The sequence below is a fragment of the Falco biarmicus genome, chromosome 1 (assembly GCF_023638135.1).
Source record: "Falco biarmicus isolate bFalBia1 chromosome 1, bFalBia1.pri, whole genome shotgun sequence".
NCBI classification, from domain to species: domain Eukaryota; kingdom Metazoa; phylum Chordata; class Aves; order Falconiformes; family Falconidae; genus Falco; species Falco biarmicus.
Window position 1 is genome coordinate 31,964,139 of NC_079288.1, and position 14,892 is coordinate 31,979,030.

Genomic DNA, 14,892 nt, shown 5'->3' on the forward strand with positions numbered 1-14,892 from the left:
ATTATGAAATCCAGCAGCTGTGACCCTTCCTAAAATATTTAACTTTATTCATCCTCATTTTAATCGACTTGTTTTTCTATTTATCTTCAGCAGCTGATTTACAAAAATCTGCAGTTTGACAGTTTAGGACTCCAATTAAACATCTTTATATAAAATTCATTTATTAAACCTCTGTACACAACAAAGAACACGTATGTACAGCAAGTTTACATGAAGGATGATGTTACAAAAGATACAGTGGTAATTAAAACTGACCCACGTAAATAATTTATAAAAATACCTGAAATGGTGAAGATAATGCTGGCAATCCCTGATTATTTTCATCCAATTGTCAGGATTTTGATGTGGGGAATCTTAATACTAGACCTTCTTAAAAACATTCTGAATATATTAAACTTATCTACAGGATAATTAGCAAAATGTATAAAGTATAGATTATTTTACAAAGGACAGATATTAAAAAAAAAATCACCAATCCACCTGAAACTCAAGGACAATATAAATCTCAGCCAAAGTAATGAACAGCAAACCACAATCTCCTCTTTTCAGAATTTCATGTATTGGCAAGTAAATCACTCTTAACAAATCAACAGTCCTGTTATTCCTTAGTGGAAGGATGCAATCTGGGAAAATTCTTCTATATTTTCTGGCCACATCGGTGGTCCTCATCAGTACAGAAAACGCTGCACCGATTTCATTTCCAAGGAAGAACAGGGCAGACCTGTATTTGTCAAGATTTTCTCCTTCCCACAAAAGGATGAGGAAGGTTATCAGAGTTTGTAAAACTGGAGGAAAGAGAAGGAAGCAGTGATTTGGACATAATGGAACAAAGGAAGACCAGTTAAAACGAAGTCTTTTTCTTTTGCTGGCTTCTTGGGGAATTTTTTAACACGCTTCTTATTCGTAGATAAACACCTGTTGATTCTGCCATATTTTCAAATTCAAATGGTGTTATTCCTGCAGCAAACTTGCTCATATCAGGAACAAGACTAGAGTTTTTTGCAGGGGATTCAATGCTTGTGACCATTTTATTATCACCTGTATTTTCTCCATCGTTAACCTCACGGTCAGGACCAGGTATTGTGCTGTTATCCAGCAAGCCTTCAGAATCTGTATTATCAGGATCTTCTTTTAAGTTAAGTAAACTATCTTCTGGATTAGAACTAGTTATAGAATGTTCATTTTCTGGCATCTGTTCACTGATATCAGAAAAACTAGATTCCACTGTAATCACCTTATCAGATGACCTTACTTCTGCAACATCTACTTCATTCCTAGATGGTGACGACGTAACAGAATTTCCAGTTAAAGGTGTATCAACAGGAATATCAGAGTCACTGTTTGTGCTTTCCGCCTGCTCTAGTGCTGCCCAGATTAATCGCTGCTGTTCCTCTAGCTCTTCCAAGGTCAAAGTATCCTCATCCATGACTGAGTCCACTATTTTTGGCTGTGGAATATCACTGGAAGGATTCAATGGTGGAGTAGTCCTAGGAAGAAGAGGGCGGGTGGGGGTTGAAGGTTGAGGTGGTGTAAGATTTTGTGGAGGTGTTCCTTGTGGTAAAGGAGGAGGAGATGACATCAATGGACGTCCTGGTGGCAGTGGAGGTTGGAACTGAAAACTGTTAGGAGTTTCAGACCTTTGTGACACTTCCAGATCTAAAAAAATTATTAAAAGACATGTATTAGAATCTGAAGTTTGACTAGGACAAGATTCAAAGTGCCGATGTTCTGATTAACTAGCAGACTGAATGTCTTCTGATCCTCGGTTTTCAGATGAGATAAACTTTCTGAAGGTTTTAACATCCACTGAAACTATGATTTTGGGGATTTTAACCCTGCTAGCTATTCAAGAAATAAAAAAATAATAATAAAAAAAGATAAAACACTCTTGAATGTATGAAGAATAAACATATTCCACACTGAGACACACTGAAGGATTTCCTCATAGGAAATCCAAAAGGAAAGCCAAAAGTTCTCCAGCTAATCTAACATTTAAACAACACTGTAAGTCTTCCCATGAGTTTGATTGATTTTTAAGAAGTTGTGAGCTTGTAACTTCCTATGTTATTTCATCTAAGTATTTAAGGATTTGGAGGTCTCCATAACAGAAAACTTTCTTTAGGATACAGCTGAAATAAAGAAATTAGGATTTGTAATCTAACATTCCAATTGCTCTGAGCACACTTGAAACCTCCTGCATGGTACTGGAAGATACAACAATCACAGCAGCAGAGGTGGCTTATTGTAGACAGGCCCAAATGTAACTGACACTGCTAGTGTTATGTTAGAAGTTACTTGTTTCTCTTTACGAACACTGACATTTCAGTTCAGAGCAAGTTATTTTGAAAATAACAATTGAAACTAGGGAAAAATACTGCAGAATAACTATACCAGAATCCAGGTCCATGTCAGCTGCTGGTACCTCCAAATTGTCTTTTGGTCGTTTTGCATTATGAGACCTTGACTGAGATGCAGCCCTTTTATTACTAGATTTTGGAATTGGCTGAAGAGAAATTACCCAGGAAAACAAAAGAAATTAGTATTAAACTGTGCAAAGTAACACTTCCAGCTATAAGAACATATTTTAAACATTTTCATAACTGTACAATCATGTGGTGACCCAGTGTGTAAACTAGATACTTAAGTTCAGTTTTAATGCAACTGAACAGAACTTTATTCTTGTTCAGGTTCAAGTGGCAAAAGACTCTCTGTTCCGAACACAGGATTACAACCAGCTTTCCACCTGGACACCTAGATCTTATGAAACCATCATAACTCAAGTACTGCAGGTCCCTTCCTGGAAGGCTTAGAATTTACTGTTTAATTCTGTGCAGTATTACACTTTGGGACTGAGAGCAGAGTATACATCTTCCATCCTTAACTAGAAGTATCCTGCACTAGATAACACTAGGCTAGAGTCACATTAGAGAAGACCTGAGAATGATACATAACAGGTATCTGTAATAAGATCACTAAATCATGACTATGGCAAGTAAGCTTTACACTTAATAGGGAATTCTGGAACTAAGACCATTTTTAGGCTGTAAAAGCTTATAGCAACATTTTTTCACAACTGTTTATAAAATACTGCACAATTGGGATCTGCTTATATTAACTGAAATAATGGAATTTGTCCTAAAAATGAAGCCCCTTTTTGTTAAAACAGATAAGCCAAGAACCAGCATTTCACACCTGATAGTAATAATAAAGTCTATTCCCTTGTGCAAAAAAGAAGATAGAAACAAGAGATCATCTCTGGCTACACTAACTACAAGACAACTTTTTTTTCCTTGCAAATAACAATGAGATATACTCACTGCATGATAGTTAGAAAGGTAGTTTGCAAAAACATCCTTCTGTTGAGATGGCTGCATGGGGATGGAACCAAATATCTGCCATTCCTACAGGGAGAGGAGGGGCAGGAAAGAGAACTTATGTTGCATATAGCTGGCTAATAACACAACAGTAAAATGTGAGAAACGCTGGCAGATTAACAAGCCAAGATGAATTCAAGTTCTCATCAAAAGCCTCATTTATCAGAGTAAATGGATCTTTAGGAGAAATTTCTGACAAACCAAAGTACTCTCACCTGTGAACACAACCAATGCAATGAACTATGACTGGGTTGTAGGAATAATAATAAAAAAATCATCACCTTTACAAAACGTTAGCCATTTCGCAGCTATCTTGTTAACCATTTCACAGCAACTACTCTTTAACACTTGTAACACAACTGCAAACTTTCCCTTGAAATAACTGTTCAGCTGAAAAAGGCTTAATTTGAAAAAAATGTTACTTTTTAAGGAAAACTGAAAAAAACTTGAGGACAGAACTTTAGTTAAGAATACTGAATGAAGAAACACATTCAGAGACCACTAAATGGGCAAACATAAAAGCGTAAAAGAAAATGTACAGGTACTTCTTTTCAATACACTTGCATTAACATCAGTGATGAAGTTTACTAACAGCAGGTTAAAATGCTTTTGAAAACAAAAGTTCAGCATCCACCACCGCCACAGGAGACCCCTCGTGCACACTGTTCTTAAGAGGACACGCACTATGAGGGTATTCTGGTACGATTCATTTGTTGTAGCTGTAACAGAGCTTCCCAGAGGTTGTGCACTGGTCTGATGTAGTTTTCTATCATTTAAATTATATTTATGATAACTCCCATAGTAATTTTCATATTCCAAAACCATTCAGAAAATGTATACGTATGCAACGAACAGGTATTAATGTTGAAGTTTTGTGTTTTAAAAATAAATAAATAAAATAAATCAAACCCCCCTTCTAGGCTCCTGTTGGTCTCTCAATAGAAATAATCACTACAGAAGCACTATCAGACCCTATCCACAAGAGCTGTGACAGATATCAGACAGATGGAAGTCACAAATACCTCAAGAACCCCACTCCCAAACCAGGTGCTTAAAAATAAAAGCCTGTTGAAAGAAAATGGTCAGATGCACAATACAAAACCTTAACTTTGGCTAAAAGCAATGAATGTTACTCAGTTTAGAAGGCAGAGGATAGCCACTTACATCTGGGATCCCACTTGGAGTGGATATATTAAAGCCTGGATAGTTTATCAATTTGGTGACATCATAAGTAGTGTGTTTTGGTTGGCAAGATCCTTCATCTTCTGTTCCACCATCACCTATAACAAAATATAATTACTATTGATGCCAATTAACATTATGGAAAAAAACCACTAGATTTAAGGACAGGGTTTTGGTTTTTGGACTCTAGGTATTGATGAGAGGCTTTGTGACGCACAAAGGCAGTAAGTGACCAAATCTATTAGATACATGCATGAAGCTTCCCCAGAAACCTAACTGGGTATTCGTACTACTACTACTTTTCAAGTATCGTTACTAGCTTCAGAATTTGGCACCAGGATTGTTCTCTGAGATTCAGCATAAATGCTGGTCATTAATAAAAAACTGGTGAATTACTTGGTAAATTGGGTTTCAAGAAATGTATTCTTCGCTTGCCAGCAGTCTTCTTTTATTATGTAAGAGTAAGTTACTGAACCTTTGAAAGTGTTACAGTTTCTTTCACAAAAGAGAAGCTTATTAAAAAAAGGAAGAGGAAATCTGACTATAAGCTACTTGCAAGTCTTGCACAGTTTCACAGGAACTCCACGTTCTAGTAGCAAGGATTGATTAGAGTGAAATCACACTGCCAAAGAGTCTTCATCTACACACTGCAAACATTATAGAAGTTGTTTCATTGTCACATCATAGATAGATGAAAAGGGAGTATTTTTAGATGCCTTTAGAAAAGAAAACTTGATTTACAACTTTTTCACTCTTCCATGAGGAAGATGAAGATTTACCAACTAGATACTTTGCCTTCTGAATAGGGTGCAGCCAGAGAATAGCCTGGATACTGAAAACCACATTCCTGCAGCACATTCTTTACCTTTTCCATCGTAAAGTGCAAGTCCAGAGTGCTCCATTTCAGCCTCCTTGAGCCAACCCGGAGGATAACCCAGCTGACGCATGCGATATATAAACGGAGGAATACTCTTATCTGTGACACCAAGTGCATCTTGAAGTTCCCCACTAAGAAAACAAACAGAAAACAAGATGTCCTCCAGTAAAATCCATAACTGAGTTTTGAGAAAAGGAAGTTATGAACATTTTGTTGAATTTTAAACTGTCAAGTTAAAATAACTTAGTTTTAGTTCAAACTATGTTGCTTGACAATTCCAGATGTAACAATTTTACATTACTCTGATGTTAAAGATAACTTTTAACACTTGCATTTCTCATATGCTGAAATATTTAATGATAATTAATTCTATGCTGAGAACAACTTAGCTTGTTACTTCTGATTCATGGCCTTAACTGTAGTTACCACAACAAAAAGGGTGGAACTTAATGCAACACTAAATTTACTGGTGATTTCTTTGGAGACTGCTAGACATATTATGATTTTTTAAAAACATTTTTAATAGAGAGAAAAAGAGAGGAAGGAACACTCAAAGCTCAAAATTTTCAGAATTTTGCACGCATTTTTAGATCATTAAGAACATAATGTATTTGCAATTTGAGTAGTCAAACAGTAACATCTGTCTCCCTACGTTAGGCATGGGGAAGGGTAGGACTATTAAGCTAGCAAAGAGTTTTCATTTGAAAAGTGTATGTACAATTTATTAAAATCTTATTCAGCAAACAAATTCAAATATAATACACCCATAGCTAAGATAGTAGATGGACTTAATAGAACTTCGGAAAGTAACATCTGGCAGGCACTCCAAAGGCAGAAAAGGTATTCCAGAAAAGCAGTGCAACAGCTAATGGAAGGAAAAAAAGATACCTAATTACTCCCGGTTTAAATTTTCCAAACCTCTCTTCTACTTCTTCTGCGTGATAACGCTGCTGAAAATTCTGATTGCTTGCTTCACCACATGCTTCCATAAACTCCTTTCTCTTCTCACTTATACGAGCTGCATTTCGTGGCTTAAAGATAATACAATTGGGAAGTTTAGATTTGTACAATTTATATACTCCTTCATCCAACATAAAACTGGTATTCCTTGCCCTGAGCACACTTAATTGTTTATCACATGGACACGTGAAACAGTTGTAATGAAAACCACAGAGCAAAAACCCAAGAGTACTTGCATTGGATCTGGGAACTACAAAACAGGAAGAAAGACTGTTCTAACTGAAAAATGGCCCTCCATAAATTAAAGGAGACATTCAAACCATTACACTACAAAATTAATTTATATTCTGATTTAGTATGTTAGAATTTATAAGTACGAACAGCATAATCTAATCAACAGAGATGAATAACTATTTGTGTACATCCTGACCCCAATGCATCTAATTTTTTTTTTTTTTTAAATGATGCAGTTACAATGAAACATTTCTTGGAGAGCAGCTGCCTTTTGAATACTGATGTACATTTACCTTTGGACAGTCTTTCATTTGATGGTCTTCAGAACCACAATTGAAACAATGCGGTTTTGGCCTGCTTAAAAAATGCACAAGAAATTAAGCCTGAAAATAATTTTACAATGTTAAATGCACTTAATTATTTTAAATCTCATAAGATTTTTAGACTTAGATAAAACTGTAAGCATTGCTTGCTGATTTCATATGCTGTCTTCTGCTTCTCTTAAATTGACTGCTTAATGTTAATCTTCAAAATAGAGTAACAGAATATTATTTATTTCACAGTAAGAACAGGAGAAATGAGAAAAAATGTGGGCACAGCATTGGGGGTGGGGTGGGGGGAGAACACATGACAGCATGTGGTGAGGAAAAGAAAGAAAACCAAAATTAGAGTGGAAAAGTCATACTTCCAGGCAGAATGGGGCATTTATATGCCATATAATACAGATCTATTCCTTTAAGAGGGAACAGAATAGTTACAGAATAATTCAGGCTGGATCTCAGGAGATTTCTATTCTAGTCCCTTAATCAAAGCTGGGGCAGCTGTGAGATCAGACCAGGTTGCTCGGTGGAGACTGCATAACCTCTCTGGGCAGCCTGATCCAAGTTTTCTGCCATAAGGGTGGAAAAGCTTTTCCTTATAGCATGCTGCAGATACAAAAGCATTCACTGAAGGATTTCTGCTTCTGATTAAATACGTAAACATTCGCTTAAGACAGCATCAATAAATGAAAAAAGTCTACACACTAAAGTTTATACTATGCCCAAAGGAAGGAAAGTGAAGATGTTAGAACAGTACTTTTACTGCAGAGTACAGATAAGGAACCCCTCAATTTAACATGTCTGTAGTACATTAATACCTCTTTTTCTATTTTTATGCTTGTATTATCACAAGTCTGATCCTTTTTACGATACTGAGATCAGTTACCAGTAGAAACAAGTAGAAGAGCATGACGACTACTTTGGAAAGTCCTGGTCCACAGTTTGAACAAGTCATACATATTGTGAAATTGTGCACTGAAAACCTGGAATGGAAATGCAGCCTGGTTTCAAGTTTAATTTCCCTTGTAAACTCATACCATGGCAGCAAACATTTTCAACATTACAGGGTGGGGGGATTAAGAAATTCCAAATCCCGATCTCTCACAAGATTTTAGAGAAATATTTTTTTTTCCAAATATTTGTTTTTACCGAATTCCATGGGAACCAGAGGTGAGGACAAAAGGGTGACACAAGAATGAGCGTGCAGGGTAACCCCCAGACACACATGCACACACTCCAACCTCTTGAAGCCTCTAGTAAGATAAAGCGAAGCATGTCTTTTGTTTCGTCTTTATGTAGTATTCAAACAGAAACCTTCTGTGGTGATCCAAGTATTTTATTACCATCCCATATCACGAGCACAACCCTTCAATCTGCTTTCCATTCATATAGTACTATTTCTAATCAAACCAGATTTCAACTCAGCATGCCCCTTTATCTTTGAAATTCCCACTAAAAGCTTGCCTGATCTTTACTGCATCTGAAATGAGTGACTTCAGATGCTATGAAGACCACACAAGCTGTCAGTTGGAAACTCAATTCGCTTTACTTCTTACCTCCCATAAAAGCTATAGAATCAACTCTCGAGATCAGTCTTAAAAGTCTATAAAATAAGTGAGACAGGAGTTGTTCTACAAAACAGTAAGAATTATGATAGTACACCAGTGCAAGGATGACAAAGCAATCACTAAAAAGGCAAGCAACAAAAGAACCAAGTATAAACCTCGGAAAGTTTTCACACATTGATTTTAGATCCTCCCTAAAGAAAGTCAGTAAACAAGAGAGACCTACTGACTGCAAAGCTTGGCACTGGCTCATTTAAATTAAACTTCTTGCTCAAGTATGTTCAAGGGCTTCTTATACTGGGGAGTAATCACAGCGTACATCTGTACTTTTCAGCTCAAAACTTTATATTGAAGAAGAATACAAACCTTTTTGGTTTTACTTGTATTTCTTGTCCATCTAGGGAGAGAATCTGGCTGAAAACTTGCTGATATCTTTAGATTTCAATAAGGAACTGCTACTGGATGAAGCAAAATTTCAATCTTGTTTAAAATATCAGTGAAAACCTAACAGTGCTTTAAATATAATACTGACTCTTCCGGATTAGGTTACAGATGGGTCCTTGGTATGAAGTTCATAGTATAAACTGTATCTACTATAAAGTGTTTGCTAAGATGGGCTTATGTTGTTTCCTCCTACCCAATTTCTACCTAATAATCAATTCTGTTTTTTATGAGCACTTGCTAAAACTACAACCCTCTTGTTTACAGGCAGAAGTTTCAAGCTAATAATTCTGAAATGCTTCACAGCAATCTTACTTATATTTTGGTAGAGATTCAAAAATATAACTCACTTCTCAAGCAGGTGGAGACAGGTCATATAATACTACTTGTGTTTGCTTTTGGACTGCAATGTGTCAGCTGCTCTGCCCATTTGTCTAAAAATGTGTAAGACAAGAGGGCAGCAAGGGAACCGGCATGGTAAAGACTAAGGGGTTCAGTAGAGTTCAGAAGCACAGCAGTTTCCAGAATCTAACAGTTGCTTTTAAAAGGAAAAGCAGATGCCAGAGACTAGTCAAACTGACGTGTTAATTAAGTGCAGTACTTGAGTCATTTAGAAGTACGGTACCCGACATACCATTTCACTCAGAAGTAAGCACTATTTTAGGCTTAATGTCAACTGCGGGGGCTCTAAAGAAAGATGCAGTAAGAACATTTTAAGAACAGTATTAAAGCTAAGCTGGCAGACTTTAGTCACACTTAACTTGGCATTTTAGGAGACAATCCTGTTAGGCATCTACTTCCTTCATCTAGAGGTTGGGAGATTGTACAAATACCATTTGGAAAACAGGATTGACTTAAAGCACTCTAACAGAGACAGCTTTCCAAATATAAAATTACCACACAGTGCGTACACAGTCAAAGGCAGGCACAAGAAAACACAAGTTAGCCGGTTTAAAAATTGGAAATTTTCATTCAGATACAAGTAGCTTTTTTTAACACTAAGAAATTACCTTTATTACAAGCTTGATAACTAGATATTGCAGAAATGAACGGTGAAAGTGTTTCCTGTCCTGACCCTTTCTGGGGCAGAAGCAATACTGAAAAACTGGGGAGATAAGACCACTTGAGAAACTTCTTGTCATGGAGGACTACAACATTAAAAAACACTTTTCCCAACATTTCCCTCAATCCCATCTTTCAAATACTGGCTTTAATAAACAGGAAAATCCCAACTTAAAAATGAATGCAAGTTAAGAGCATTCATAATTAAATTTTATTCGACTACCTTCCCTCTGGCTCCCATATTTGGAAAAAAACACCTTACAGCACATTTGAGTTTGCCAAGCCATTTTCTTCTCCCAAACAGCAGATTTTATAAAGGGAAAAAACTTATGCGCATCTGGAATGAGCGGTCATTTCAAAAGTAATTACAGACTGGCCCAGGAAACTCCTAAAGTTGCAAGACCTATTTATGGGAGTAAGGCATTCACTCTTCCCAAGCACAAGCCTTCTAAAAATCGGCAAGCCAATCACATCAGAATACTTATCTATTTTGAGTAAAAAAGCCATTAATGACTCATTAAAACTATTTATCTGTAAAGACTGATATGTTTTTGATAGAAAAATACAATCTACTGAACAGATTTTGAGTTCAATTTACCGAATGGCAATCTTTGGATTTGACAAACAGAAAAACCACTCATTTTATTAAACAGGATACTTAGGTATTTCCCATCCTTCTGTCAGCTGTGGATTCTCATTTAATAAAGGCTGTCCCAGTTTATCAAGACAAAAATTGGTAAAATACAGAACACTTCCTACAACCTGTAGAAAAAAAGTCAGAAAATTGTCAGAAATGTGTCAGTATTTAGGTCAGATTGGTAACATTTATATAAATTTACACTGCTTGAAACACTTCCAGGTTTTTCCCCCTCCACTCTGTTAAGAATTTACAAGTAACACATGCCCACACCTGTACAATTAAGTATTTTTTCCATTGATGTAGCCAAAACATGCTGAAGGTAACTGCTATTACACTGATAAATTAAATTTAACACAATCTTATTTTAACGGTGGTGTATATTGAATACATAGAATGAAGAGGCAGACCTACCATTGAAGAGTACATAGTCAAAAACTTACACTAAAAGCTTCTTTGATTTTTTTAACAGAATTCGAGCTTGCTGTTTTACAGTCCTCTTCCAAAAGAACACTGGAGGGCTGACATAAAAGTACAAATAATTATTTAAAAATAACAGTAAATAGCTCCTAAAGTACGTAAAAGGCACAGAACGTGCAATACAGCTTCAATTCTTTCATGAAAGATTAAACAGTAGGATGGAGATGTCTACATTAGTCATAATGCTTTCCAAGTCCAAAGTATGACACAGCTTATTTCTAACGTTTTCTTGGATTAGAAATATGATACATAAGAAAAATTTTATTCTTACGTCAAAAGCTAAGAGAAAGATGGAGAGGGAAATGTGCCATGTCACCTTCAAAGTGAATGCTAAAAAGTGAATATTAAGTAAAACTCAAAATTCTAAACTAAGACAAGTGGAAATTTCCAGATTCTGGTGCTCATCTACACTCTTAGATACACTCAAAGTTGGGCCAAATACTATCATAAGAGGATACATTAAGTTTGTACCTTATGGTCTTTTCTTGATTATTTAAAGCAATTTATTACTTTCCTTTTACAGAAATTTCATTAGCAACAATTTTAAAGAAGCATTTTCATGGGCAGAAAGGATATTTTCTTTGTCCTTGCCCTCTATTCTTGGAACAAAAAGTTACACATTTATTTGATAGTTACTTGATTTGCAATTAAACAGGAAAAACATGTAGAATCCAGTTATTAAGCAGTGTAGTATTTCAATATTCCCACCATAAAGATGCAAGAGAAGGAACACCTAATACCAATTTGCTTTCAAGTACCTGTGGCTTAACATTGAAGTGTGTTTTTTCTTGTTCATCTCTTTTCTGCTCTTCGTATTTCTGAACTAAATTAAAAACAAAATCTTCAATTTCTTGATGATACTGCCTGTAACAGAGTGAAGAAGCATACAGAGACAAAGATATGAGCAAGACTGAAACATATACCAAACGTTGGGTTTGTTTCTTTGTTTGTTTGTTAAGCATTTACCATTTACTAAAGAACTTAGAAAAGGGGCAGTCAACTTCTTTCCTGTTCTCCCCCCAGCTCCCACCAACATGAATGCAATCCATTATTAGAGAGCATCCTAATATTAGTGTGGCAAAAAAATAAACTCAAGAGGCTTGGAAAATTTAATTTACTAAATTTACACACAATACTCATGAAATTCAAACTGCTGTTCTAACTCACTCCAAGATCCTGGAAGTCACACTTTATTTCATGATAAAACCAGATACTGCTAATGAAAGCAACAGACCTGCTGTTAGACTGCTCATTATCCTTTCTCCCCTTCAAGCTTAACAGGTTTATGATATTGAACAGAATATATGTCCATCCTTTGGGAAAACACTAACATATGCAAACAACAACAAAAAGAAATAAATCCCATTTCAGGATTGCTTTTTCTTGGAAAGTACTTACTTAGAAATGACATTGTTCATAAATAAAATCTGTAACAGAGGCCCATCAAATTTGGAATTTTCCACTGAAATTCCACTAGAAGAACAGAACAGAGACAGACAATGGTTACAGTATTAGCTTTACTGTCAATATTCCCTATCTGTTTTATCACAGCAAAGAGTGTGTACTCCACAGAGAGAGGAAGGTTTGGCCAATGCAAGTTCTGTCCTTTTAAGAAGTTCCTAGTCACTTAAACAGAAAGCATCCTATTTCAAGCAATGCAGGTTGCCTGGAATGATGCGGAAAGAAAACAAAACAGAACACCACACTACAGAAATTTTCTTCAAACTATAGCCAACTCTTATAAAATCTTATAAATACAGATCTCTTTATTTATTCAATTATTTTAATGGACTAGTTCTCACTGCTGAACTTCACAAAACCCTGCTTCCGTAAAGGGCTCGTAAGTTTCATAAACAGATAGATACACACAAATAAAGCTTGCAGCAATACAAACTAAGTTGTCCATGTCAAATCAAAAAGACTTGTCAGGAATGAGAACAGCATTTTAGAAGCCCAACAGCTGAGCAGGGACAGGGACATAGAAACCAGGTTTCTAAAAGATGTGGCAGACACTGTTACCTCAGGCAGCTCTTACCTCAGACAAACTCTATTTCAAACACATATAGGTCATAAGAAGTTTTTAAGTCAGTGTTAACATACCTAGGACGAGTCAGGATATTCAGCTTCCTTTTAAGTTCCTGATGTTAGTTTATTGTTAAGGAACATTACTTTCTTCAGAAGACACAGACCCAAACCTCAACTAATTAAAGGATCAAAACAAACAAGAAAACACCTAACAAAGATTCCACAGAATAATGAACGGGGTTTCAGACTTTCCTTTTCACTGCACAGAGGATTACCTACAAATCCACGTTACTGAAGAAACACAATAAAATGCAAAAAAAACCAGCTCAAAAAACCCCAGGTGAAAAAAGAGGATGATCCAGATAATTGATAATCTGCAACAATCCAGATAATATAAATTGTTAAATGCACTATGGCTGAATTGTCGAATTTATAGTATGTCTGACTTATAGTATGTTATTTTAAAAATACAATCTTCACCAAAAAAGTCAACAGTAGGACACACGTACTTGTGAATAGACAATGAACTATAAAAAACATTTCAGATTCTACTCTGCTGCAGCATCAAACGCAAAAACCCTGTAGGGTACCAGTCACAACTTATCACGTTTAGTATTATTTCTAGCTCTGTTAAAAATTTGATTGCCAAAGTGAACGTACAGCTCTTTCTTTTCCCTAAAAAGACAGAAAGGCGCAGGTCCGGCGTCAAATGTTTTCACGGTCATCCCAGCACTCAAGAACTCAACTACCTCCTTTGCTAAGTGAAGCGAAGCCGGCACGGACCTGCACGTCCTGAGGAAAACAAAATTTTGAGGAAAAACGAGCCGCCAAGGCGGGAGCCGCCGGGAGTTGCCCCCTCCCCGCCAAGCTCAAATCTCATTATCCTTCAGGGCGCGCCAGGGGGAGACGGATCGGGCCCTCCCCCACAAAGGCAGCGGGCCCAGCCCCGCCGAGGTCCCCGGGAGGCGGCCCCCAGCCCCGGGAGGGCCGGCGCCAAGGCTGGCCCGGAAGGGAACCGGCAGCGGGAGCGGCGCCCCCTTCCCCCGCCCCGCCGGGCCCTCCCCACAGCAGGCCCTGCCTCTCCCGTCAGGATATTCTCCGCCCGCAGCCGCCGCACCGTCTCCTCACGGTCCCGCAGCCGCGCGTACAGCTCATCCAGGGCCTTCTCAGGCATCTCCCCCTCCTCCTCGAAGTTGAGGCGCGACGATGGCGGCGGCCCGTTCTCGTCCTCGAGCTGCTCGAAGAGCTCGCGGTCCCCGAAATCCACCTCAGCCGCCATCTTAAGCTGCAGCAGGAAGGGAGGGGCTTGGCGGGGGGGGAAGCTGCCGAGGGGGCAAAGGGCAGTGGCAGCCGCCGCTCGCAGCGGGAAGCGCCGGGCGGGCGGGCCCTGTCCCCGTGGCGGAGCCGAAGGACCACAGCTCCCAGCATGCACCGGCCGCAGCCCGCCGCGGCGGCGCCCGTCCGCGGGTGCTGGGAGCTGCAGGAGGCGCGGCGCGGCCGGGCGCGGTGCCTGCTGGGAGCCGCACGGCGGGGGAGCCGTTCACTGCCTGCGCCCACAGCGGCCTGCGGGAGACAGCGGCCGCATGGCGCCTCTTGCTGTGGTTGCTAGGTTTGTTCTTCCGCGCCGGAGGAAGGGTGGGAGAGAAAAAAATAGGGCAGCAGCAGGACGCAGGACTAGAGTATGTGTAAGCAGGCTCGCACAGCCTTGTGCATTTAGCGCTCTTGTAGTGGATCG

At 38.2% G+C, this 14,892-nt stretch overlaps 1 protein-coding gene across 8 annotated transcripts; it reads right to left on the reverse strand.

Moving 5' to 3' along the window:
• Nucleotides 1-144: 144 nt before the first annotated feature.
• ZCCHC8 (zinc finger CCHC-type containing 8) lies at nt 145-14,481 on the reverse strand. 8 transcript variants are annotated; one of them, XM_056326248.1, is made up of 14 exons: nt 14,275-14,481; nt 13,818-13,949; nt 12,531-12,605; nt 11,891-11,996; nt 11,096-11,173; nt 10,674-10,777; nt 8,879-8,944; nt 6,921-6,984; nt 6,322-6,464; nt 5,422-5,564; nt 4,539-4,654; nt 3,318-3,401; nt 2,392-2,503; nt 145-1,656 (listed from the first exon to the last, which is right to left on the reverse strand). In XM_056326248.1, exons 1-14 carry the CDS (start codon nt 14,310-14,312, stop codon nt 842-844), a joined length of 2,076 nt encoding a protein of 691 aa, XP_056182223.1. In that variant the 5' UTR covers nt 14,313-14,481; the 3' UTR covers nt 145-841. The 8 variants fall into 8 exon arrangements, with proteins under 8 accessions (XP_056182223.1, XP_056182224.1, XP_056182226.1 ...); XM_056326249.1 differs by having other exon boundaries at nt 6,921-6,981; nt 14,275-14,480; XM_056326251.1 differs by lacking the exon at nt 13,818-13,949 and adding an exon at nt 13,233-13,273 and having other exon boundaries at nt 6,921-6,981; nt 14,251-14,475.
• Nucleotides 14,482-14,892: the final 411 nt, after the last annotated feature.